The sequence below is a fragment of the Chondrus crispus genome, genomic scaffold (genome assembly GCF_000350225.1).
Source record: "Chondrus crispus Stackhouse genomic scaffold, scaffold_54, whole genome shotgun sequence".
Lineage (NCBI taxonomy): Eukaryota > Rhodophyta > Florideophyceae > Gigartinales > Gigartinaceae > Chondrus > Chondrus crispus.
Window position 1 is genome coordinate 146,767 of NW_005178519.1, and position 23,786 is coordinate 170,552.

General features: G+C 50.5%; 8 protein-coding genes; 5 read left to right on the plus strand and 3 right to left on the minus strand.

Moving 5' to 3' along the window:
• Positions 1–4,794: 4,794 nt before the first annotated feature.
• CHC_T00006899001 (hypothetical protein) lies at positions 4,795–5,022 on the minus strand. Its single transcript, XM_005710176.1, has one exon. The coding sequence runs from the start codon at positions 5,020–5,022 to the stop codon at positions 4,795–4,797; it is 228 nt and encodes a 75-aa protein (XP_005710233.1).
• A 3,913-nt stretch (positions 5,023–8,935) lies between these two features.
• Positions 8,936–10,518, plus strand: CHC_T00006900001 (hypothetical protein). XM_005710177.1 is given in 2 exon segments: positions 8,936–10,282; positions 10,283–10,518. 1 exon segment carries the CDS (start codon positions 8,936–8,938, stop codon positions 10,280–10,282), a length of 1,347 nt encoding a protein of 448 aa, XP_005710234.1. The 3' UTR covers positions 10,283–10,518.
• A 457-nt stretch (positions 10,519–10,975) lies between these two features.
• On the plus strand, positions 10,976–11,578 carry CHC_T00006901001 (hypothetical protein). The gene has a single exon (XM_005710178.1). The coding sequence runs from the start codon at positions 10,976–10,978 to the stop codon at positions 11,576–11,578; it is 603 nt and encodes a 200-aa protein (XP_005710235.1).
• A 259-nt stretch (positions 11,579–11,837) lies between these two features.
• CHC_T00006902001 (hypothetical protein) lies at positions 11,838–13,421 on the plus strand. Its single transcript, XM_005710179.1, has one exon. The coding sequence runs from the start codon at positions 11,838–11,840 to the stop codon at positions 13,419–13,421; it is 1,584 nt and encodes a 527-aa protein (XP_005710236.1).
• A 3,337-nt stretch (positions 13,422–16,758) lies between these two features.
• CHC_T00009253001 (Elongation factor Tu GTP-binding domain-containing protein 2) lies at positions 16,759–19,836 on the plus strand. The gene has a single exon (XM_005710180.1). The coding sequence runs from the start codon at positions 16,759–16,761 to the stop codon at positions 19,834–19,836; it is 3,078 nt and encodes a 1,025-aa protein (XP_005710237.1).
• A 63-nt stretch (positions 19,837–19,899) lies between these two features.
• CHC_T00008476001 (Histone H3) lies at positions 19,900–20,575 on the minus strand. XM_005710181.1 is given in 2 exon segments: positions 19,900–20,164; positions 20,165–20,575. The coding sequence occupies 1 exon segment, from the start codon at positions 20,573–20,575 to the stop codon at positions 20,165–20,167; it is 411 nt and encodes a 136-aa protein (XP_005710238.1). The 3' UTR covers positions 19,900–20,164.
• Positions 20,576–21,206: 631 nt separating this feature from the next.
• Positions 21,207–22,933, minus strand: CHC_T00006903001 (hypothetical protein). XM_005710182.1 is given in 2 exon segments: positions 21,207–21,235; positions 21,236–22,933. The coding sequence occupies 1 exon segment, from the start codon at positions 22,931–22,933 to the stop codon at positions 21,236–21,238; it is 1,698 nt and encodes a 565-aa protein (XP_005710239.1). The 3' UTR covers positions 21,207–21,235.
• A 4-nt stretch (positions 22,934–22,937) lies between these two features.
• Positions 22,938–23,093, plus strand: CHC_T00006904001 (hypothetical protein). The gene has a single exon (XM_005710183.1). The coding sequence runs from the start codon at positions 22,938–22,940 to the stop codon at positions 23,091–23,093; it is 156 nt and encodes a 51-aa protein (XP_005710240.1).
• The last annotated feature ends 693 nt before the right edge of the window (positions 23,094–23,786 follow it).

The window sequence follows — 23,786 nt, forward strand, 5'->3', positions numbered from 1 at the left end:
GACGATTTAAGACTGGCAGATGTTCCGGTGTCTCACTCATTTGAGCTCGAAGATTCAAGCTCCATTTCGCACGCTCCACGTAGGCTTCCGCCACGCCACAATGAAGTGGTACGTGAGGAGCTCCGTAAGATGCCGGAGGCGGGAATAATAACTCCCTCCATTTCGGCCTGGTCCTTTCCTATCGTTATCGCATCGAAGAAAGACGGAAAACCCAGGTTCTGTGTAGATTACCGCACCCTCAATCGCAAAATGAAAGCCGATCGTTGGCCCTTGCCAAAGATCGAGGAGATCTTCGATGATTTAGAGGGGATCTCGGTCTTCACAACGCTTGACTTGTTCTCGGGGTATTGGCCAGTCCGGATGGCTGAGAACGGCAAAGAGAAGACCACTTTCGTCTGCCGTTTTGGGACGTTTCAATTCGAGGTGATGCCGTTCGAGTTAATAAACGCCCCCTCTACATTCCAAAGGACGATGGACCAGCTTTTCCAAAGGCTTAGATTCGTGACAGTTTACTTAGACGACGTACTCGTCTTCTCGAAGTCCGTTGAAGAGCACACTTCACACTTACGTGAAGTCTTCAAGGTGATTGCTACGAGCGGGCTGAAGCTTAAGATCCCAAAATGCAGCTTCGCACAGTCCCAAACGCGACTGCTTGGACACATAGTCACCGGAGATGGCGTCAAAGTGGACCCCGAAAAGGTCAGCGCCATTAAGAGGGAGAAGGAACCGTCCAATGCAACAGGGCTTCGTAGCTTCCTTGGTCTGGCAAGATACTACCGCCGCTTCATTCCTAAGTTCTCCGAGATCTCTGCTCCGTTACATGAGGCCACGTCTACTAAATGGATGTTAAGTGGACGGCGGAGATGCAGGAAGCATTCGAGAAGCTTAAGCTCAAGTTAGCCTCCCCGCCAGTCTTGGCGTTTCCGGACTTCGAACAACCTTTTGTCGTGGAGACTGATGCATCCTCGGTCGCAGTCGGAGCTGTTATGGCCCAACGAAAAGAGGACAGGAAAGTCCATCCGATCCAGTACGCAAGTCGCGCGATGACGTCAGCCGAGAGGAAGTATTCCGCCTGTGAGCGAGAGGCCCTGGCTGTGATCTTCGCTTTGAAGAAGTTCCGAGTTTACCTGCTTTCAACACAGAAGTTCACTCTAATAACGGACCACTAAGCCCTGCAGTATGCCTTTAAGAAGAGAGACATTCACGGGAGGTTGGAAAGGTGGATGGGCTTCCTAGCAGAATACGAATTCGAAATTAAGTACCGCCCGGGAGGAAAGAACGGTGCAGCTGACTTCCTGTCCCTCCTGAAAGCCAAGGGCGAGGATGGAGTCGACTCTGACGACGAGGGAGATCTTGTCTGCAGTGTTTCGGATCCTCTAGAGGCGCAAATGGAGTGGGAACCCCATCTTATTGACATTTCAAGATACCTCGGGGGTATTGATATGAGGGAAGTGGATGTTCGTCGACGTCGGCTCAACCGCCGATGCGCCAAACGTTTCATGGCTGTAATGGACAACTGTTCCGTAGGACCAACAATGGATTACGCGCTATCCCGCCTATAGGGGCTCGCAGAAGGATCATTAGAGCCTTTCACGACGAAATAGGCCATTGGGATCTGCAAACGACGAAGAGATTTGTCTTGGACCGATATTGGTGGCCTGCCGTCCACCGAGACGTGAACGATTACGTTCGGGGTTGTGACGGTTGTCAGAAAGCCATACCAATTCCGAAGTACAAGACCACCGTTCGATTTTCCATGACTTCGTTATTTGATGCATTTTCTATCGATTTCGCGGGACCATTGCCTCGTACGCCCTCTGGAGGGAGGTACATCCATATTACCGTGGAGCACCTGACTGGCTGGCCAATTGCGAAGGCCACTGTAATAATATGGATCCTTCCGGTTCGGTGTCAATCCGTCACGGAGGGGGTGTTCACGGTAGCGGTAAATTACAACGCCAGCAACCTCACTAGGAGGGTGGCTTGTGCGAGACCGAAACGGACGAAGGGAGATGCTACCCCTGAACACGGGAGGTGAGTCCTAATTAGGAAGTTGGGGGCTAGCTCAGAGGGGATGGGGTAGCTGGTTTATTCTCCGGGAGGGAGGCAGTTCCTCTCTAGTACGTCTGCCTCCCTCGGGTCTCAAGCTACTGTGCGACTACTGTACAGTAGCTATCATAGCTACTGTAAGAGACACCTCCCGTGTACACGTGTGTCACTGTGCCCCTGGCACCACGTGTACACGGACCTGTAAACTAGAACACGTGTGCTGTCACTGCAGCTTGCACGTGTTCACTACGCAACGTATGGTACCTGTAAATTAGGCCACTCTAGCTACTGTAGAGCGTCCGAGAACGGAATTGTCATACTACTACAACCACCGTCACCTCGACGGCAGAGGAGGTGCTGAAGTTCGTGAAAGAAGAGATAATCCACTGTTTTGGGTTACCACGTGTCGTTGTCTCCGACAACGCTACTTGTTTCACAGCGTCGGTCCTGAATGCCTTCATGGCACGAAACGGGATTAAGTGGAAGACAGTGCTCGCCTATGCGCCTATGTCGAACGGACGGGCAGAGCGGATGGTCGGCACATTGAAGAGAGCAGTCCGTAAGATGATTCTCGGTGCCTCGCCTGCAATTGTTGAGTGGGACGATGCTTTACGTCAAGTCCTATATGGATACCGTCGCAGGAGGATGGCGGTGGGATTGTCCCCGTTCGAGCTGCTTTATGGGGTGTTGCCCAGGATGGCGCCTGGAGACCAAGAGCCTCTCTTCGGAGTCTCCGAGATCCGCCACCGGGAAATGGAACTCCTGCAAGCCAGGGCGATGCAGGCAACAAGAATAATCGGGCGCAGAGCAGCAACCACATTAACAGACGGTCGCAAAACAACTTTCAATGTGGGCGACGAAGTGTTGGTCGCCGCCCTTGGGCCCATGCAGAAATGGCCTATCGCCTTGTCGAAGTTCTATGGCCCATGCCGAGTTGCTCGTGCGCGCCATCCGCGGTACACCCTAGTGTCGCCGCATCAACGCTACTCGAGAAGGGAGATACATGCCAGAAGGCTGGTCATCTACAAGAGGCAACCGTTGCACCTTCAGTGAGGCAAATGACTAGGGATTTTCACACTTTGAATTGAAAGATAGTGAAATGCATATGAAGTGCTGATTACTTGCTACAAGTAGATAGAGAGTGGGTCATGGAGACAATGGGAATCACCAATGACCTCTAATGGTGAATGGAACTTCCCGAACCCCGAATCGCGGCTTTCTTGTGTGCTCTGCGGCTGCTTACGCGTTCAATTCTGCTCTGTTTCTTCTTGAAAGGGGTTACGACGAGAACTTGGCGCAGTTCGGAGACGCCAACGAAGATCCCGTCGCCCCCAACGCATGCTTTGACCGCGCCGGCGCAGAACCGAAGCGGAAACCCCTCCATACTGTAGTACAACGGCGCGAAGGCAACGGCACCACCGCTGCGGCCCCGGGATACAGTACGATGGGTTGTAAGCGCGAGAAGAACTGTAAGGAGTTATATTTACAGCACACGGCCGGTGCGGAGTACAGTAGTACCCGACTGGTTACACGTGTAGGATCGGAACGGTAAGTAATTAGTAATTAGTAGTTAATGGCACAAATTAGCCAATTTAGCACAGTAGCTGGTATACAGTAAGTAACAGCTACTGTAGCGGGACAGGTGTCCTGGCGTCCCACTTGGGGGTTAAGACCGGGGGCACCTGCCCCGTTCCAGTAAACGGGAGGCAGACTCGCCTCCCCTCCCATTACGGCTAATTGCTATCCCGTTCCGGTGTCCGTTTTAGTCTCAGGCTTCTAACCCGTAACCGGCCGTCCGGATCTAACACCACCGACCGGCTGCGCGTCACCGGCCACGTGAGCCTTTCCTCTTTTCGAGTCCATCCGTACGGTCTGCGTTCGCGCGTGGGTTACCCAGCGGGGCGCGCTCCCTTACCTCTAACCCCCCTCGTTTCCGAGTGGTCGGGGCGAAGGTAGTTATACCACACATACAATCAAGTACAATGGATTGTATGGTCGAGACGCAGATGCTGTGCGTTATGTGGGGCAAGCCTTGTAAAGTCGCGACATAGACACCCGGGTCGAGCCTGAAGAGGAGTCCGAGAGATGGACTACGAAGACCCGACCCGCGGAGAGTGACTTCATCTTGATTAAGGTGTTTTGCAGCGTCCTGGAAATCTCGGATTCGACGCGACCGAGAGCCGGTCCTCTCAAAGAGGAGGCTGTTGCGGACTAAAAGATCCCAGTACTTGACGGCAAGGTTCGGGGACCCAAATAGTTGCAGTCCGTTGCAGACGGCTGCGGAGATGCACATGTCACTATTATCTCGGAACCGCACGGTCCCGTGTGTGGAAACGGGGTAGATCGGAGTCCGAGGATTGACCGCCCTGGAACGACCATGGATCATCTTCAGATTCCTACCCTTTTGATCGGTGCAAAAACGGTCAATACTTAAGAAGCCACTATTTCGATCTCTCCCACCAAACTGGAAGAGATCATCAACAATCTTGTGAGTTGTACTATTCCCGGTTCGGGAAATTGCTAGAATGTAGAGCAAAATGCAGTGAGGAAGGTTGGTTGCGGCGTCGACGCCATATTACGTGTTGTCAACGTCGAGATAGATGGACTCAATATTCCACTCACCGTCGCCTATAATACAGTATTGGTTTGTGTCCGACAACGACTCTGTGATACCAAGACGCCATATCTATTCGAGAGAAACCTCTTCATCTTGCTTGCGGTGGAGCAGGGCGGTAATATGATCTCCTAGATGGCTTTGAACTCTTGTTCTGTTACGGCGTAACGGCGATGCCCGCTGGCCACCCAAATGTGGAATATGGAGCCCGTCTTGGAAACCTTGGTTATATCTGTTCGAGATGGGAGCTCGAATATTAAGTGGCTGCGGCTGGAGACGCGTGCAGCTTTCAGAGCGAGCTGCTTCCGCGGACGCTTACCTCCCGTGCTCTTCGCCGCTGTCTGCTTGGTCCTCGCCATCGTATTACGCTATGAGGGGGGCTAAAGAGGGCATGCGGGGACTGAAATCTCACCTGCGTGCCTCTCGATTTGGTGGGCAACTGGAGGTCTAAGCTACGACAAGGACCAAGGAGGCAAGGTGGAAGAGCCGCGAGAGCTAAACAGCGCAGGAAGCAGGAGGCCGGAAGAGCTAAAACGAGGCTGGCATGGAGCGAGAAAGGCGAGCGGAAAGTGACGGCAGATACCACCAGAAGGGAAGGGGGGTCCGAGCCCCAGGTCTGTGTTGATATAGGCTGGAGGGTGAAGAAAAATCAAAATCAAAGGCAAAGTCTGAGTGGCCGGGGCCCGTGGCCCCGCCTCAGTGGGGGCTTGTGTGACACGTGGTTGGGACCGGTGTAAGTAGTTGGAAGTTTAAGTTAGAAATTGTAGACCGTGCGCAAAAAGAGTATAAATGCGGTGGTTTTCGGTCGTCCTGTACGGCCAAGGGAAGACACATGACAGAAAACACACACGGGTAAGACACGGGGACGACGCATCCCGTTTTCACCCCAACAGGTACAGCACTAAAAACAGTACCTACGGGGTGCGCTGTGGCCTGTTGTGGTGGCACCAGGACAGCGGACCCACTGCTGCCTGAAATACATGCGTGACCCTCCATAAAACGTAACTTCCGCCGTCCATAAAAGTACTGTACATGCTGAAGCAAGAATGTACTCGAAAAGATGCCGTAATTCAAATGGAGTCAACCCTCACAGGCACGATAAAACTACACTACCAACAGATAGGAAAAGATTAGAGATTAGATTATGAGGCAGCCAAATACGGGCCCGATCTACAGCACTGTGTCGGGGGCTCTGATGCAGGGCCCGAGGAGAGCGGATCAGGCTGGAGGAATTGCTGCAGTATCTGGTCTGGATCGTAAAATCATTATCCAAAATTCTTCGTGCAGTATAGGCTACACACGAGCTTGCCAGCTCATTTTTTCTTGCTCCGAGAGAAGGGGAAATAGGAAAAGCTGCCCCAACATTCCAATTCTTCCCGGTCGGTCCAAACAATTTTGCCGAAGACGCACTCGCACAAATCCTGAAAACAGATTTCTTTGCTACAAGACAGAATCTCCGAAACCAAGTTTGTAGTTTAAAATGTCAATGAAGAATCGACCCCGGGATGGTTTCTTAGGCTCACTATGGCTATTTTATGGGAGATGATTCGCGTGCACTTGAAACGCGGCAACATCATTTACCTTCGAAGTTTCAGAATTAATTCGTGCCTTCTCGCATCTGAAAAGCTCTCCTCATATGTCGAAAACGGGTGTTGATAATTTGACAAGAAGAGCCAGTGCGGATGCGACAAGTACGCCACAAGAATAGAATGTCCAACGAAGACCCGTTATGTTGTGGCACTTTTCCATGATTTTTGACGAGGTTTTTAGTGTATGCCGCAGACGTTGTCTCCCGGGTGCATTTGACATTCGTGGAGGACATAGATGTATGTCAGAAAACGTTCTGGCGGCACTGAAAGCAGATACAATTGGACAACATGGCCGTATCTGACATGGGACGATGTCTGCACGAGCGTGCAGACACAGGGCTCTGTCTGCACTACCGTGCAAAACCATGATGTTGGTATCAAAGCTGGCTAGTTCATGGCCGCAGACACGCACTTTTAACCCTTATGAAAGCACCTAACGGTAATGATTGTGAACGTTAACAGTAAAATGGCCACCGGAAATCGACTTAACATCGGACAACAACTGCAGTTGCCCACTACTGCTACCAACCAGTCGTTCTTCATTCTCATTTTCCTTTCCATCTAAACCACTATCCCATTCGCTCTTGGCGCCATCATCAACCGCCGTTTCTGATTTATCATTAGCGGAAATAGGAACAGTTCCCTTCGTATTGAGGTTTTGATCCTGAAACACCATTCTACCTTTTTTCTCCTTCGGTTCTAGCTTGTGAAAATTTTTAATACCTACGCTATCCCGTTTACCGGAAAAGCGTAGAATGTCATCCTGCTGCTTTTCTTCTGCTCCGCCCTCTAGGTTCTGATAATTTTTTAGAGACCGTAAATCGCGATGTCCAGTACGCATTGCGACGGACGAGTCAGCATGCCCAGCATCAATTAACAAAGTAGCAACCGTTCCACACAGCCCATGTGTCGTCATTCCACCTTGAGACCCTGTCCCTGTAATTCCCTCTTTCTCACAGATAGACTTAACAATGCGCGAGAAGGTGTTTCGTCCTAGGTGCTGCCGTCTGAAGAAGTCACCGAACTTGGCGGCTTTTTGGTTGGCACCGAGAAAAAAGCGGTCAGTACCACAATCCATTGCCATTCTCACCAACATGACAGCACTGATATCCTCAAAAATATTCAAATTTCCATCTAAAGAAGGACGATTCCAAACGCAAATTTCTGTCGCCTTTTCACGCACTGTGTTCCATCCACCAGCATTCGTCTTTGAAGCTCCAATTCTATTTCCCACTGCAGCTCTTATTTTCCAAACTTCCTCCCCGCGGAGCTTCATTTTGGTAAATTGGCTGACGGTTAGGTTAACCAATGCGGTTGGTCGTATTGCAGTGATGAGGGCAATGTCGAAGATGAGCCTGGCCTGGAAGCCGAGTGGGTTGTCACGTGACAAAAACGGAGAATTGTACAGCCGTTTGAGATCGTCGCTGGGTAGGACGTTGTGGCTCTTAGAAAACACTCCGTTGGACTGCTGGAAACTGAATTTGTTATCGATCACGGCCATCAAACCATCCCTTGAGCAGTTAAAAATATGCCCTTCAAGTAACTTGACGTGGTAGCCCCAATCTCTCGAAAACGATCGCTGGATGCCTATAATGTAGCCCTTCATAGTGCTTGGCTTGACTTCGCTTTCCGACTTGGTGCTCTTGTAGTTGACCACGAACTCTATTAAGTGATATCGAATCTGTTTGAGTTGATCAACAGTCCAGTTAACATAGTCGCGGGGGGGATATTTCCCTTCCCCATCTCCAAAAAGTACCTTTTTAGTCTCTGACAGCTCCCATGCGACACGACGGTCTTTTTCGCTAAATATATAGGACCGAAGGTGCTCCTCTGTTCGGATTGCATTATCAATAAATCCTGGTACAGAAGTGACGAATCGCGCGAAAGCGTGAAGGGCGGTAGAGTTAGCACGAAGGGTGTTCAGTGGAATTCTTACTCCCATAAACAGTTGAGCTGCGCGAGAATGGGGTGAATCGAGAGGACGGTCCTGGGCGGTCACGGTGTTTTCCGGATCATTGGCAGGTCCTGAAGAATTGGATCTGTTGTGGGGCGGGGTTTGAGGAACAAGCACCAGAGCCGAAGTGAGAGGATCGTCCACATTTGGTGGTGGGGTTCCTGGAACAAAGTCCATTTTGGTGGGTGTTGCCGTGGTAGTGGATCGGAGAAAGCTGCGATCAAGGGCAGTCTGAAATGGTGATGGCTCGTGGTCCCCACCACCGTCGTCCAATATTTTAATTTCCCTTTCCCAGCCTCGACGGTATCGATATGGCATATTTTGAATTACTTTTAGGCGGTTCTATCAAAAACAGAAACGATTTCGCGACATGGATGTCAAAACGCAGCCGGGAAGACAAACAGGTTGTCTCCCGTAGCTCTCGGGCTGACACCGGCTCTCGGGGTATGACATTCTCCCTCGGCAAGCCTCGGGTGATTGTCATACCCTCGAGCCTTGTGTCATCCCTTGCAGCCGGGAGACAACCCACACTTGTCCACCCACTACTGTACACGTGTATGCGTGAAATCTACCGTAAAGTAGTTTATCGGTTACGATATGCCTCTATGATACACTGTGATAAAGTGTTTTCAAACAGTACAGTTGGCGCCACGCACAATTCAGAGTCTTTTCCAGAAAAAAATCTACACTGGACAAGAAACCCAAACTGCAACCCCCCCCGCTGGCCGCATGACAGTACGGCCCTGCACTTGCTCCGCATCGCTACGTAGCACCATTCACCACCCCCACTGCTCGATCGATCCAGCCCAGAGCGTGCCCTTCACGCGTTGCACACATCAGTTCGCCACCGGACCTCCCGTCGACCTCCTCCGCCAGCTACACCTGCCTCACCACCGAAACTTGCCCCGTCCCGTCGCCACCCCGCGATGTGAATTCGCCCCTGTCAGCCACCTCCGCGATTCCCTCTCCCAGTCTGCAACTGCAATGACCAACCTCGCCTCCGAGGGCGACCAACACCCACCGCTCGACCTCGCACGTATCACCCGCGCCTGGCGAGCCTTCAGAGCCTACCGCCGCCTCTCGCTCCAAGTCTTCGATTCACAAGCACTGGCCTTCGAACATCTCCCCGAAGACGCCAAGACCCTCATCCCTGACGTCCCGATCCGACTCTCCCATGCCGCAGAGGCTATCGAGCACAACGCCGATGTCATCGAGCGCATCGCCGCCCTCGCTGGCATTACAAAACCCTTCCAACTTGACGCGCTTGACCCCGACGATCTCGCACAGACCGTCGCTGACTTTCCGGATGTTGTCGATGGACTCATTGCTATCACACGTGACTGGTCGGCCGTGTCCGAGAAAGATCGCTCGCTCTCATATGATCACATCCTTCGCGCAATTGAGAAAGCTGCGGATGAGGCTGTTTCTGCCGGTACTCTGGAAAGTCGAGACACTTTTTCTGTCCTCGTTCCCGGGGCCTCCTTGGGACGTCTCGCATGGGAGATTGCTAATCGCGGCTTTGTCGTCCAAGGTGTAGAGAGTTCATACTTGCAGCTGTTTATGTGCAATTACATCATGAATGGCTCCGCTACCCCGGAAGCGCCCTTGCATTTGTATCCATACGCCCATCACACCGGAATGGCACCTTCTGTTAATGACCAATGCAAAGAGGTGGAATTTCCGGATACCAACCCGCGTCAGCTGCAGAATCCAAACTTCTCCATGGTCGCCGGCGAGTTTCTTGAGTTGTACAACAAGGAAGACGCCTGGGACTGCGTCGCAACCTGCTTCTTTGTTGAAAACTCGCACAGCATTGTTTCATATGTGCGACGTATTGCAACGATTTTGAAATCAGGTGGTGTTTGGATCAACCATGGAAGTCTGGACTTTCGATTTGACGACTCAGAGACAGAGCCGAGCGTGGAGGTTACCGCAGAAGAATTGGAGTTGGTCATCCAGCGTGCGGGCATGCGTATCATTAGAAAAGAGATGCTCATCTGCAAACCTCCATTCGCAGTTAGTGGGATGATCAATGAGGAGTATAAGAGCATTTTTACAGTCGCCACTCGCATTTAGGACGACGGAAGCGACTGAGAGTCGGACGCACCCCTACGAAGCAGGAGATTTGCAAATTTTTACTAGCTTGCGCGGCTTTCGGTATCCAACGCAGAACCTTGGAAGGTACACTGCGTTGCAGAAACAAGAATCGTTAGATAGGATTTAACTGGCATTAGCAGAGCCGATCGTGGCTATTCGAGAGGTAAATTCATCAAATCGGGTAGCAAGTCAATGTTTGCAGCTCGATTATTTTTCATTTGTGCAACTCAAAAGAATTGACAGCTACTGTATGTAGCGAAGCACAGACGCAGGCCTGCCGCGCCGTCACTGTGAGCGGAGGTCGTGTACCGGCTTCCACGACCCAGATGACCTCGTTCCTTGGGACGACTCTCATTCAGCCGTCTAAGACCTCCTGTCTAAGACCTGAAGGTCACATCCTTTTTGATCTACTGATTAATGAACGTATTTTTACTATATATTCCTATGCCACATCCTCCAGACGCGTTGATTTCTATGCATTTTCAAAACAATAGTTATGGCCTTCTTTCGCCTTTGGGCTTTCTAGCATACACATTGCCAGGAGCATAGCACCTTTCGCGCATTTCCCTTCTTAATCAAGGGCTAGGCTGTGGCAAATCCACGAGCGAAACGAATACAGCTTCCTCGCCGCAATTGCATTAACGTCGCCCTGCAACCTCTCTTAACCGCAGGATGGAGGAAGAGGACGTCGCTCTGTACGAGACGCTTGGCCTGGATCCAGATGCTACTGACGTCCTGACATTGACGGACCGCGATATATCGCGCGCCTATCGAAAAGCGGCGCTGAAATGGCATCCCGACAAGAACCAAGGTGACGCGCAAGCTGCAACCAAGTTTTCGGAGGTCTTTAGTGCCTACGAAACGCTTACCTCCCCACCAGAACGCGCCAAGATTGACGCCGCTATCAGAGCTGTTCGCAGTCGCCGCGAGCGCTTCCAAAAACTCGACGAAAGTCGAAAGCAGCTTAAGAGTGAACTGTATCGTAGGGAGGCTGAAGCTAATGCTACCGCAAAGCAAAAAGTCAATTTGAATAATGCCGCCCTTAAGCGAATGCAGAGGGAGATTGAGCGTTTGAGGCAGGAGGCGTTAAGACCAGACGCGATGGCTAAGCCACACCCCGCCAGAAAACCGAGGTACAAGCCCGAAAGCAGCAGCAGTGCCGGAGAGTGGGCAAACGTAGTCGGCTATGAAGAATTCCGTTCTCCTTCGTCAAGCGGAAATAATATTGACTTCGACATTTTTGAACAGGCTGTCTTGTCGGGAACAAATCCGTAGTTGCAAAATCATTATTTTGCAACAGAGTTGTTTTGTTTCTACCTTCGTACGCTACAGTACACCTGTGCAAAGCATACGAAAACCGATTAGCTTCACTTCGAGCCGAAAACTTTTTGTCGAGCGCCGAAACAGTTATGCATCCTGACGGCTCAGTCGTCTTCTAATGTCGGCACACTGTTTGCATTTTTGGCGCTTCGGCTTGCGGTAAGCGGCGTTACTCTGCAATTCAACCCTGTTCACGTTTCCTCATGCGAAAACTATGGTTAATTCTCTCGTTGGTTTCGAAGAAGAGCAAGCAATAGCGTCATTGCTTCTCAACTGCCTTGCGCAGGGTCTAGATCCTGAAGAGTGTACCTTTCATCTGGAGCGCAATGTGGTGGATTTCTTTCAGGTTCGTGACCGCAGACCAAGTCACGCAATCTCTCCTGTTGTCTTGGAAGCAATTGCGACGCTAGCGACAACTCATCCTGCGTCGAAGCCTCGCACCCTTTCCTGTTTATTAGTGCTTGGAGCAGCTTCCGTTTCGTCTTGGAACTCTATCACAACATCGAAGATTTTCGATATGCATCCGGAGCTGTTCCAGCTACTCTCATCGTTCATCGCAGGTAGCAACCCGCTCTTTCAGTTCTTATCAGGCGAGATTAAACAAACCATATCATCCGCTTTCATTGATCTATCGAAGTACGGCACACATGCAGAGTTTGGCCGCTTAAAAACGCTCCCATCCACCCCAGTGTCGCTTGCTATATCTGAATTTGCGAGAAACGTGAATAGTCACAACTCTGTACTAACTGACGTTCTGCAGTGTTTACCCTTTGACACGTTAGAGTCTATTCCGGATGACAACTGGGTTCAGGTTTTGGACCTTGCTCTGGAGCACAACATCAACACAAAATGGGTGAAACTTCGAAGTATGCTTGGTTTATCGCGAAATACCGCAGCGAGAGCTGAATTGCTGCGGATCATACGGAAACATCCAGAAAGTGGAATCTCACATCACGTGGGATGGTGCAATTTAGTCGCACTGCGTGAATTCGCGCCCCTTTCCATTGAAAAGATTTTCTCTTCGCTAAAAGACATTGATACCATTGAAAAGGCTTATCAACTTGTGAGAAGGAATCGTTTAGATGGAGATGAGAAAAGTGTGAAAACTGCGGCGTCTATTTGGATGACTGAGAAAAATCACCATCTCGTTGCATCTGCTTATATAGCAGCGCCGTCGGCGCTAATCAATTTAGCGAGCAACAGTAACGATGTGTTCCTTGCTCTCAAGGATATCCCCGAAACATTTTGCTCACCGATTGATGTGGTCATGGATGGTCATTTGCTTGATCTTTTGTCAACCGTACCAGAGTTTTCTCGCCTCTTACGTCGCAAAAGGGCGCAAGGCGAGAAGAGCTCCCTGCTAGGACTGAAGCGCATCGCAATGATTCATCCATACCTGTTTGCTCGTCGATTACCATGCCTTCTTAGTTCGGGTCGAACTGTGTTGTATGGGTTGAGCAATCCCGCAGCGCGATACGAAGAGGTATGCCTATGCATGCTGGAGATAGTGCTTGAGACTATTTGCAGCTTGCCATTAATGTGTGTTGATACGACTGAAGTCGAAAAATTCATTGTTGAAACAATGGAATTCGTACTGGAAGAGAACCGTGCGGTCAACGGTGTGCCAGATATGTTTTTGGCCTTGGTCCTGGTTACCTTCAAGGCAGTAAGCTTCCTGGCCGGTATGATGAAGAGTACTCGAGTTTGTGACTTGATCAAAAAAGTTGTATTAGGACAAGGCACAAGCGAGCGTATAAGGGAGGCAGCAGAGGTTTGTTTAAAATGTACTGATATTTGAGTCCGCCTATACAGAGTTTGTATTATTCTCTTATACAGCACCGCTTGTCTTTGATGCACAGTACTGAACTCACCTCCTAAGCTTCACAAGAGAGGGTGCAACGTGAACAGCTTTTCTGACCTCGTCGGACCATCGATCCTCGATAGTGTAATGATGATACTTTCAAGTGCTAACGATAGCTAAGCTAGGATGCCTACTTGTTTCAGTGCACAATAATGCCCTCTGTTATGCGAGGGGCGGGCGAGACTTGAAGCCTCTATCAAATCGATTGTTTCTCCCTTGCTCTGATGCAAAAAGTAGTTGATAGTATTGTAGTCTTCCTGTCGTGATGTACGGCTATAGAAACAAAGAAACGTCATGTCCGAACAAGAAAACTGTCAAAAGCGTTGTGTGTGTTGGTGCCCTATCAACGTTTCATCTTTCATACGATGCCAGACGAAGGGGATGGATGTCGTATTGGCTATTGACACGAAAAACATTCTAGTGCTGTGGGAAGCATTGATGAGGAGGGAAATAGCTCTCAAACCATAGCTTTTCCCGAAATGGTCCCGGCGATCTGTCCAAACTTGTTTAAACCTCAGACCTAGTACTAGTGTGAAATTATAACTGCAGTAGCTGAATGACATTTACCAAAGATTAAGTTTAGATTTCCGCTTCGGAATCTTTATAATACCTTTGCTAATGCGTATATCGACAAGGGCCATAAATCCAATGGGCTCCACATCGATGATTGCCAGGAGAGTGGAAAACTGGAGTAGCGATCTCCAGGCCTTCCCACCAACAAACTGTCCATTCGCAAATACCAAGGAGCACGCACATGTATACTGTGACAACCGCTCTCATCAAATATAGCTCTAGAAAGATGACGCACAAAGCCCCGTCGCATTTGTCGGAAGTTTTGAGAACATGAGAAGCTCAATTCTCTGAGCACAGCTACAACTCCATATGCTTTTAAATAGTATTCCCCCTGTCGCCGCACCTCGAACAATCGAAAACATCAAAAGTGTCCATGGAATTGAAAAGTCCTCGATCAGCAGCTTGCCTGCCCCAGTACATTTCAAATTTAAACATCGTCATTGGGGCCTGAAAAGGCCTCTTTGAGCCAACAACAATTATTGTCTGTGACTTGTGTTTTGCTTTGGAAGGCTTATTCTACTTTCTCTTAGGAGTTCTCCAAGTAGTGATTGAAACTGTATCCTAACCCTGTACTACTATTTAGAGCTGAATTCATATCTATATTCACCCAAAGACACGACTGCTATTTCTTTCTCTTCCCCAATTGTTAAGGGGGCTTTTGCGACTTAACTTCTAGCGTTACTGACGCTGATTTCAAGAATGCAACTCTGTCAAACTGACAGATTCTAGCGACCCAGTCCTGTTCGTCTGTTGGACCGTTGATCTCATTGCTTATTTATCTTCCATTTCTTATTGGCTTTTGTGACTGTTTCATACATCACATAGATCCTCTGCAGATCCCGAGCCGTCATATCTAGAACTCATGGACAGGCGCAGCATTCCGATGCCAAGATTCTCCGAACCACCTTTCGTCTATCTACTGTTGGATTCTTCAACACAAGAACAGTTTTTACAATACGTAAACCACAAAAGGAACAACGATCGCAACTTGGGATCTCCGAAGAGAGTTTCAGGAGTCAAGAGGCAGCTATAGAAGCAAGGAAGTTGAATGTGCTATTCACGCAAGCAAGGAAAATATTTTCTTGGCGTAATGTGCATGAAACGCCAGTTGTATCATGTCATGGAGGGTGGAACTGGCCGCAGTGCAGATATATATGGTGTCCTGAAGTGCAGTTGATTTGAAAATGGAGAAAACAGTGCTTGAGAACCGTACCAGTTTCTTTTCCCAGGAATTGAATGAGAATCACTGTTCATAGGAAGCTCAACGGCCGACAAGACCTGAGGAGTGGTGTGTCATTTTTTTGATCTCGACGAGGGTTGCGTGATTGCTTTGGAGGAATTTTGAACTGAGAGAACAGAGGCCATGCAACTCGGAGTGAGGTTGTGTCCACACGACCTACGGAGAAAAAACTGTCTCGATCGGAATAGTCTAAAGAAGGGTACTGAAGCCCACTCAACCGAATGCTATCACTCGGAGGAGGGGCTTTGAACATGTAACCTTTTAGAGATACAGACTGATTAGCTTTCGGCATGGATAGTCGTTTCATGTAAGATGTAAGTAACCCCTAGTGGTTTTAAGAGGCTTTGTTGTTATGCTGTGATATGAAAGCCCCGGCTCTATGCAGACGCGGAAGTAGTACGAAACCGAGCTCATCCTTCTATGTGTATTTGAGACACTAAGTTGACGTCTTATAAAGTAATGCAGATGCGGCGGAGCCCTTATCCTCTGTTCCGAAAGCTGAAACCTGTGTTCATTGCGCCAATTCTTCAAGAGACCACTTGATTGCCACGGAAAGTGTTTCGAGATTTGAGAATCAAGAAGATATCATCTGAATGTCCAGCAAGCAATACCATACAAGAAAACGTAACTCACAAGCGCGGACGAGTAGAAAACGGCATATAACGAGTATGTGTGAAGATTGAATGGGGTGGCCTTCTATTGCATGGGCGGAAGGCAGTTTATTTAGTAATCGCATCGTTTGATCCGACACACTAGCTTGTGCCATTCTTAATTAGAGCAAAATCGGAAAGGATTACTGTTCAATAGAAGCGTGCAGTGCCAAAACATCGGAGAAAGGATGTGCGATATCTTGCATCGCGAACAACGACTCTGAGATTAGAATGTTGGCTTGCGTCGTTCTCGTCTTGGAATAGTTGTTGGATGAACGAGACTCCCATGAAGGACTGGCAAGAATATGAAAAATATTCTGAGTGCCCTCTTGAGAGCAAGAAGATAGACCAGCACAGTAGCGCAAGGCAGCTCGCTACAAGGGTTGGCCACACTTGGCGCAAAAAGGCAACATGTTCGTGTTTCGCGGCAAAACGCAACTGCATAAAATGATAAAAATATAGGATTTTAACTTCGTTTGAACATGAACATGCGCTATTGCATGGGCGCCCCGCTCTGCTTCCTGTTGGCGAAGCAGTCCGTATGCACCGGCTATCAACACCCGCATAGGCAACTTCCAAACTTTTCTGCAGAGCCCTCCGAATCCTTTGCAGCGTATCTCCTCAGTTTCCGAACAGTGATAAGAACGTGATTTTCAGCTTTGCATTTCTTGCAGAGTCAATCTTGTCCAGGGAACAAGATACACCGGCGAGGTATTGAAAGTCTTGAAAGAGATGGGCGCAGAGGCTTCTTGAGCTATTGAGATAGTATCTGGGAGATGCGCCCTGGAACAGGTCTAGCGCATTTTTACTAATGGATGTCGAGGAGTTGTACGACGAGTTTGGGAACTACATTGGCCCAGAGGAATCAGAATCGGATAGCGGGTCGCTTCAGTTACCCGAGCGTCACTCGGAACCAACCACCACTGCAGGTGTCCAAGCGGATACCAGCAGCCCAGTGAAGGCACCTGGCACAGGCCTAGAACGTTTGAATCAAAATTCCACAGGTGGGGGAGAGAATGGCGATTCTAACGCGATTGTACTGGCGGAGGACAAGCAGTACTACCCATCTGCCGAGGAAGTTTTCGGTCCGGACACTGAAGTTCTAATCGAAGAGGAAGACGCGCAGCCCATTTCAGAGCCGATCATAGCCCCGATAGTTGAACCGTCATCGGGATTGCACGAAAGCAAAGAATCTATCCCACCGGCAAAGTACAGTCGAGCCTACCTCACAAATGCAGTGCTCCCAAATTGCAGCCGAGTACGAAATATTGCCGTTGTTGGGCATTTGCATCATGGAAAGACAGCGTTCGCAGACATGCTGTTTGAGGCCACACATGAAATGCCATGGGGGAAACTGGATGACCGCAGCCTACCAGTGCGCTATATGGATACAAGAAGAGATGAACAGTCGCTTGCTATCTCAATCAAAACCACATTGTCTACTTTTCTGCTTCAGAACTTCAAGGAGAAGTCATATGCATTTAACGTCGTAGATACACCGGGGCATGTGAATTTTTTGGACGAAGCCATTGCCGGCATGACAATGGTTGATGGAGTTGTAGTCGTAGTTGATGTTGCGGAAGGTATCATGATGGGTGCCGAAATTTTGATGAAGAAAGCAGCTGTTTTGAAGCTTGACATCGTTCTCATAATATCGAAACTCGATCGCCTCCCTCTTGAACTTCGACTTCCTCCAGCCCACGCGTACCACAAGATTCGTCATATAATCGACTGTGCAAATGATATCATCGAACCGTATGGGCTTCCCGAATTGTCACCCGCTGCTGGGAACGTGGCTTTTGCTTCGTCGGTGGAGCGCGTTTGTTTCACATTGGAACAGTATGCTCAGACATACATAGCTGCTAATGGTGGCTCTTCCCGGTTTCCGCTTTTGCCATCACAGTTAGCAACGCGGTTCTGGGGCGATAAGTATTATGATAAGGGCAAGCGAAGGTTTACGGACAAAAACCCGGGAGGTGACGTGAGGCGAAGTTTCGTTGAGTTTGTTCTGGAACCATTTTACAAGCTCCACACTGCTGTTGTGTCGTCAGACGCTGACGATCTTGCAGATTTTCTAAATCGCAATTCGTTAATTGGGGACGAAAAGGGGTTTGCCACTGGGAAATGCCTCGGTTCAGCTCGAAACAAACGGCTAGATGTGAATAAGAAACCACTACTTAAGTCAATAGTTGGCAGTGCGTTTGGCTGGGGAAATATGGCTGGGTTTGTTGAAATGGTTACTCAGCACATCAGTTCACCAGAGCAGACTGGGATTCGCAAGATAGACGTCATGAGTCGCAGTGCGGATTTGGACATGGGTGAGGCAACTGTCGGAAAGAAGGATTGGGTCGGCGCAATAGAGGACTGCCTTTCGTCACCATCAGCTCCTCTGACAGCTTATGTGGGAAAGCTAGTACCCGATGAGAAAGGACACCATTTTGACTGCATGCTGCGTGTTTTGAGTGGGACTCTGCGAGTCGGACAGAAGGTGCGGGTGCTCGGAGACACCTACGATAAAACCGAGAACGCGGAAGACCAAGCAGTTGCAGTTGTCACCGCCGTGTTCATCTCTTGTGCACGGTTCAAGATTGAAGTTAATGATGCAAAAGCTGGGCAATTGGTCCTTGTACGAGGTATTGACCAAACTGTCTTCACATCGGCAACAGTTGTCTCTGCAAGCGATTCAGAGTGTCAAGAGGCATATGCATTACGATCGTTACGAGACTTTCTTCCGGCGGCTTCCACAAAAGTTGCGATAGAACCTTTGCGTCCCTCAGATCTACCGAAAATGGTGGCCTCGCTTCAACAGTGCGTGAAATCATTCCCAGGTTTAGTATCCAAGGTCGAGGAAAGTGGGGAACATACCATAGTTGGGTCCGGGGAACTTTATCTGGATTGTGCGTTACGTGATCTACGGGAAGCATACGGAAAGGTGGACATCAAAATTTCGGACCCCGTCGTACCGTTTGCTGAGACAGTGACTGAGATGTCGGCCCTTCAATGCTACGGAAAGACGCCCAACAAGCACAACAAGCTAGTCATGGTAGCAGAGCCCCTTGAAAGCAGCATCCTCGATGGACTGGAATCTGGGAAGCTTGAGAAGAGCGGGAATTCGTCAATGCTATTACGAGAGTTGGGCTGGGACGCACTTGCGGCTCGGTCCCTGTGGACGTTTGGTCCAGATATAGCGCGCGGTCCGAATGCGTTGCTAAATGATGTTTTGATCCAGGAGACGCGAAGGGAGTCTGACGACGTGCGAGAATCGATCGTACGGGGTTTTTGCTGGGCGATGCAAGAGGGTCCGCTAACAGATGAACCGGTGCGTGGCGTGAAGATGAGACTGCTAGACGCCAGCATTGCGAGCCGGGAGTTTTTACGGTCTCCAGCACAGATCATCCCGACGTGCCGGCGAGTGGCATATTCGTCGATTCTAACAGCGAACCCGCGTCTGATGGAGCCCGTGTATAGAACAGAGATTATCTGTGGGAGTGCGGCGCTGTCAGCTGCGTATATGCTGGTTGGGCGGCGACGAGGGGTGGTGCTAGAAGAGAGCGAGGTGGCCGGTGCACCGCTGATGCGACTGATGGTTGACATGCCCGTGTTGGATTCTTTTGGGTTTGAGACGGACCTGCGGGTGCTGACGCAAGGCGGGGCATTCTGCATGCAGGTGTTTGATCATTGGGGCGTCGTGCCTGGGGATCCGCTCGACAAGACAGTTGAGCTGCGTCCGCTTGAGCCATCCGGGAGAAGAGAGCTGGCGCGCGAATGCATGCTGAAGACACGGAGGCGCAAGGGGATGGGTGATGAGGTGTCACTTACTAAATATTTTGACGATCCTTTGCTGGCAGAGCTGGCCAAGGACAACGAGGAACTGCGGCAACTGTTGTGAATGAACACTTGCAGGAGGGGTTAAGCGTGGGAGGCAAGGGGCTTGGAAAAAAAAAAAAAAAAACAAGAAAACGATTGCATAGGCTTTTGGTTTATTCGCAGGCTAAATGTCGGTGGGGCCAGTGTGCGTCAAGCCTTGCACTGAGAGGCGGAGCGTGGCCAAGTCTGAGAGGTGGTTGCGGTGCGAATCAGAAGCGCTACGCCAGCCAGGGGACGCAGGCGGCAGAAATTGAGCGAAACAAGAGCGGAGTGGCAAGGGTGTCTGAAAAAGTCAAATTTACACAGATTCCGGTTGGAAGCAGACGTTGCAGAGGCGCAAGTGCTTGAATTTAGGCCCTCTCGCCGCGGATACGACGCGCAAGCTGAATATCCTTGGGCATGATGGTGACCCTCTTCGCGTGGATGGCGCACAAGTTGGTATCCTCGAAGAGTCCGACCAAGTAGGCCTCTGCGGCCTCTTGGAGGGCGAGCACGGCGGAGCTCTGAAACCGCAAGTCGGACTTGAAGTCCTGTGCGATCTCGCGAACGAGGCGCTGGAAGGGGAGCTTACGGATAAGCAAGTCGGTACTCTTCTGGAACTTGCGGATCTCACGGAGCGCGACGGTTCCGGGCCTATAGCGATGCGGCTTCTTCACGCCGCCGGTGATGGGCGCCGACTTGCGCGCCGCCTTGGTGGCGAGCTGTTTGCGAGGCGCCTTACCGCCGGTCGACTTACGCGCTGTTTGCTTGGTACGCGCCATTGCGTGTCGTGAGGAAACGGGGGGGGAGAGGGTGGCGGAGGGAAGTTTCGGATGTGAGTTGGCGGATGAAGCGTCACGGTGGGAAGGGAAGGGGGGGGGGGGGAAGGAAAGGTTGCGTGCGTGAGGGAGTTCTTTTATAGCGTTTTGGGGGGGGCGTCACTGTACAGCGAAGCGTGGGAGACTGAAGGGTGTGTCCAGGGACTGATGGCGTGTTTGGCGTTTAAAATTTTGAGATTTTCGTGCCGTCATGCAGAATCAGTGACGCTGTCGCTCTCGTGTCTTCCCAGTGCAGCGGCTTTTGCCGACTCCTGCACGTACTGACAACCACCCACCACCGATGCATTTCCGCCACCTCTCTAAAATCCCTTTTCTAAGCCGTATATGCGCACACCAACCCTGCGGTCCCCAAGAACACGCGTTATTAGAGTGTTTGCAACCTGCTTCAAATCACACATACCGCATGCATCTGTTATCTGGTGCACGCTGTTCTATTTGAGCCGCGGGCAACCCGCAAGGGTTCTTGGCTGACTTACATCATTCATTTCATCTCCCGAGGATGAAACGTTTATGCAGGAAAGACGCCTGCAAACGCCACCAAGCGCAGCGAAGTCTTGCAGTGCACAGAGCTTGGTTCCAAAGAAGTTTGCTTTATACAGTAAATTACGTCCTCTTCAAAATGTACGAGCCTTGAATCTGTCCCTGATTCTTCCCTCCCAACATCAGTGGTAGACTAAATGCAATCGGCTCGTTCCCGACCAGCGCACTCCACTCACTCCCCGTCCCACTGCCCCCTAGCCATAGCACGGCCGACCCAATAACATCGTCCCTTCTTGTCGGAATTTCGTCTCTCACTGTGATCACTACATATCGCTTTCCTACCGAATTACTTGCTGAGCTCAGCAGATCGATTCCTGGAACTGATTCTGCTTCCCAAACCGGATTCTGAGAAGCTTCTATTGTCCGTGTTCTGTACTCTCCTTCATCTAATTCTGCCACTGCGTCCCCGTGGAATGTGCAATATGGATCCGCGTGTTGTCCTGCCCCTAACTCTTCATGCTTCTTCCATCCTACGTGATTGTGAATGTGCAACGCCTTTGCTACTTGTATTCTGCGCCCCCCATGGTCCATTTCTGGAATCCCTGTCGCCGAAAGACTCTTAAACTGTAATTGCATGCCAGTTATTTCAGAAAATCCGGGAAGCAACGCGCGCATTGACAACGTTCGTGGAGAAACAATCGGTGACATCAATCCCAGATCCCTTGCTTCTTGGCAACTGCTATCCATTGCGATCGCTTCCAGATCCCGAGTTCCTCTGGTATGCACAAGGTTCGCACTGAATATTCCGTACACCGGTGAGTGATCCGAAGTCTGAATTTCATCTGCGGGTCGGTACTCTTGGAGCTTCAACCTACAACCACCCAGAGATCGATACAGTATCCTGTCGCAGTACGAAGGAACCCGTAGTTTTACAGCAGAATATTCCCGTGACCCTCTCAAATATCGATATGTAGGGCGGAAGTCAGTTGCACCTTCGTGGAAACCTTGGAAGGCTCGGCCTGCCTCCATTTCCTTCCGTAGTTGATCAGCCTGGTGCAGACTTTCCCAGTCCTCTTTCTCAATAAGCTCCAGTACCTTGTCTCGTTCCAGATCTATTCTGTAGTTCAAATCCCCCATCCAAATCAGATGGTGCACAGCACCTGCCAAAATATCCACTTCAGGGTTATCGCGCAAATTCCAAAGTCCGCCTGTGATTGACGCGAAGTCCTCATTCCTGCGATTTACCTCTCTTGCGTGTGCTGCCAGGTGCGAGTTAATGACGAGAAAGTCAGTGTCGAAAACTGTGAAGCGCGCCCCAATGGCACCCTTGTTTCCGGCCACACCTCCGAGCCCAACATTTGCAGTATCAGACCTGACACGCGATACAGCTGGTAGCAAGTTCCTCTTGACAAAAATATTCAAGCAGCGATCCCAGGCCGAAAGCTTTGCTATGCATGCATATTCGTCTTCCGGAAAGTGTGCCGATAGTAGCGTGTGCCAATGCTCTTTCCCACCCATCGATGTCGATGAATATGCTTGCGTCACTTTTGGGGAGCTTGAAATGCGTGAGATATCACCTTCAGAGTCTGTATCCCCATCCAATAATGGAGTCGCTTCCGTAGGGCCATCAGCGGAACTGCCTGCATGTCTTGATGAATTTTCACTTGATGCGCGCTGGATGGAGGCTGCCATGGGGTTGCTTGTTGCTGTATACGAACATTCCTGGGCTCCAATGGCGACAATGTCCATCGACGCAGCTCGCGTAAGCCACGATGAGAGGTCATCCGGCGGTTGGGCATTGCCCACATTGAATGTGGTCATGAACATGGATACTGTGTCCGGGCGAAATAGCTTCTTAGTCTTGACGTGGTACAAAACATCCATGAACGACTCGGCCCCCACGCGCGAGTTGAATTGCAGGACGGTTTCCTCTTCATCAACACCCGTGCCAATAGCGACAGCCCGGCCGCTTTGGAAATAGAGGCCGCGATCCAAGACGCGCAAATCGTGCACGTCAGCGAGCTTCTGCTCGCGAAAATTGTCGCGATTAAAGAGGCCGCTACGTAGCGGTAAGGTAATGGAAAGCCGCGGGGCGCGCTTGACCTTTGGCGCAGCCGCATCTCTTGGCGGGGAATGGTCGTCAGCCCGAGAGGCGGTCGAGGGACTGGGAGGGGTTGGCAGGCTCGTCTTTTTTGGATGCAAAGCGATAATGCGACCCGCGTGGGCGTCTAACAAGAGGTCAGGCAGATCCGGGGGGGATTTGAAGACGAATTCTGAGTTGCCGACTCGTCGAACATCGCCGGCGACGACGCGACATTTTGCATCTCGTGGTGTGGGGGCCGCCGACAAAAGGTAGGACAGACTTAGCGCTAGTACGCCACAGCCGACAGCAGACAGGACGTAGGGGTTGGACAGAAAAGCCCATGCCGTCGTCAAGAGGCCATATGACGGGGGCGTTGGGGTAGACATCGTCGCGCGGGATGGGCCCTTCTTCGGACGGACGGGGGTTGGGCTTGGTGCGTCAGGGAAGGCGATGGGCGTCGGCGGTTGTGCGGAGAGTTGTTCTTCTTCAGGGGGACGGGGGATCAATTCAGTATTGTGGCATGGCTGTGCGCATGCCTGGCGGGAGGCCAGACGCTTGGAATATGGGCGGGAGATGTTGGTTGTCGGTGAT

Bases quoted from the DNA above. Each gene is read 5' to 3' on its own strand.
- CHC_T00006899001 (XM_005710176.1), bottom strand. From the start codon at position 5,022: ATGGCGAGGACCAAGCAGACAGCGGCGAAGAGCACGGGAGGTAAGCGT.
- CHC_T00006900001 (XM_005710177.1), top strand. From the start codon at position 8,936: ATGACAGTACGGCCCTGCACTTGCTCCGCATCGCTACGTAGCACCATT.
- CHC_T00006901001 (XM_005710178.1), top strand. From the start codon at position 10,976: ATGGAGGAAGAGGACGTCGCTCTGTACGAGACGCTTGGCCTGGATCCA.
- CHC_T00006902001 (XM_005710179.1), top strand. From the start codon at position 11,838: ATGGTTAATTCTCTCGTTGGTTTCGAAGAAGAGCAAGCAATAGCGTCA.
- CHC_T00009253001 (XM_005710180.1), top strand. From the start codon at position 16,759: ATGGATGTCGAGGAGTTGTACGACGAGTTTGGGAACTACATTGGCCCA.
- CHC_T00008476001 (XM_005710181.1), bottom strand. From the start codon at position 20,575: ATGGCGCGTACCAAGCAAACAGCGCGTAAGTCGACCGGCGGTAAGGCG.
- CHC_T00006903001 (XM_005710182.1), bottom strand. From the start codon at position 22,933: ATGACCACATTCAATGTGGGCAATGCCCAACCGCCGGATGACCTCTCA.
- CHC_T00006904001 (XM_005710183.1), top strand. From the start codon at position 22,938: ATGGATACTGTGTCCGGGCGAAATAGCTTCTTAGTCTTGACGTGGTAC.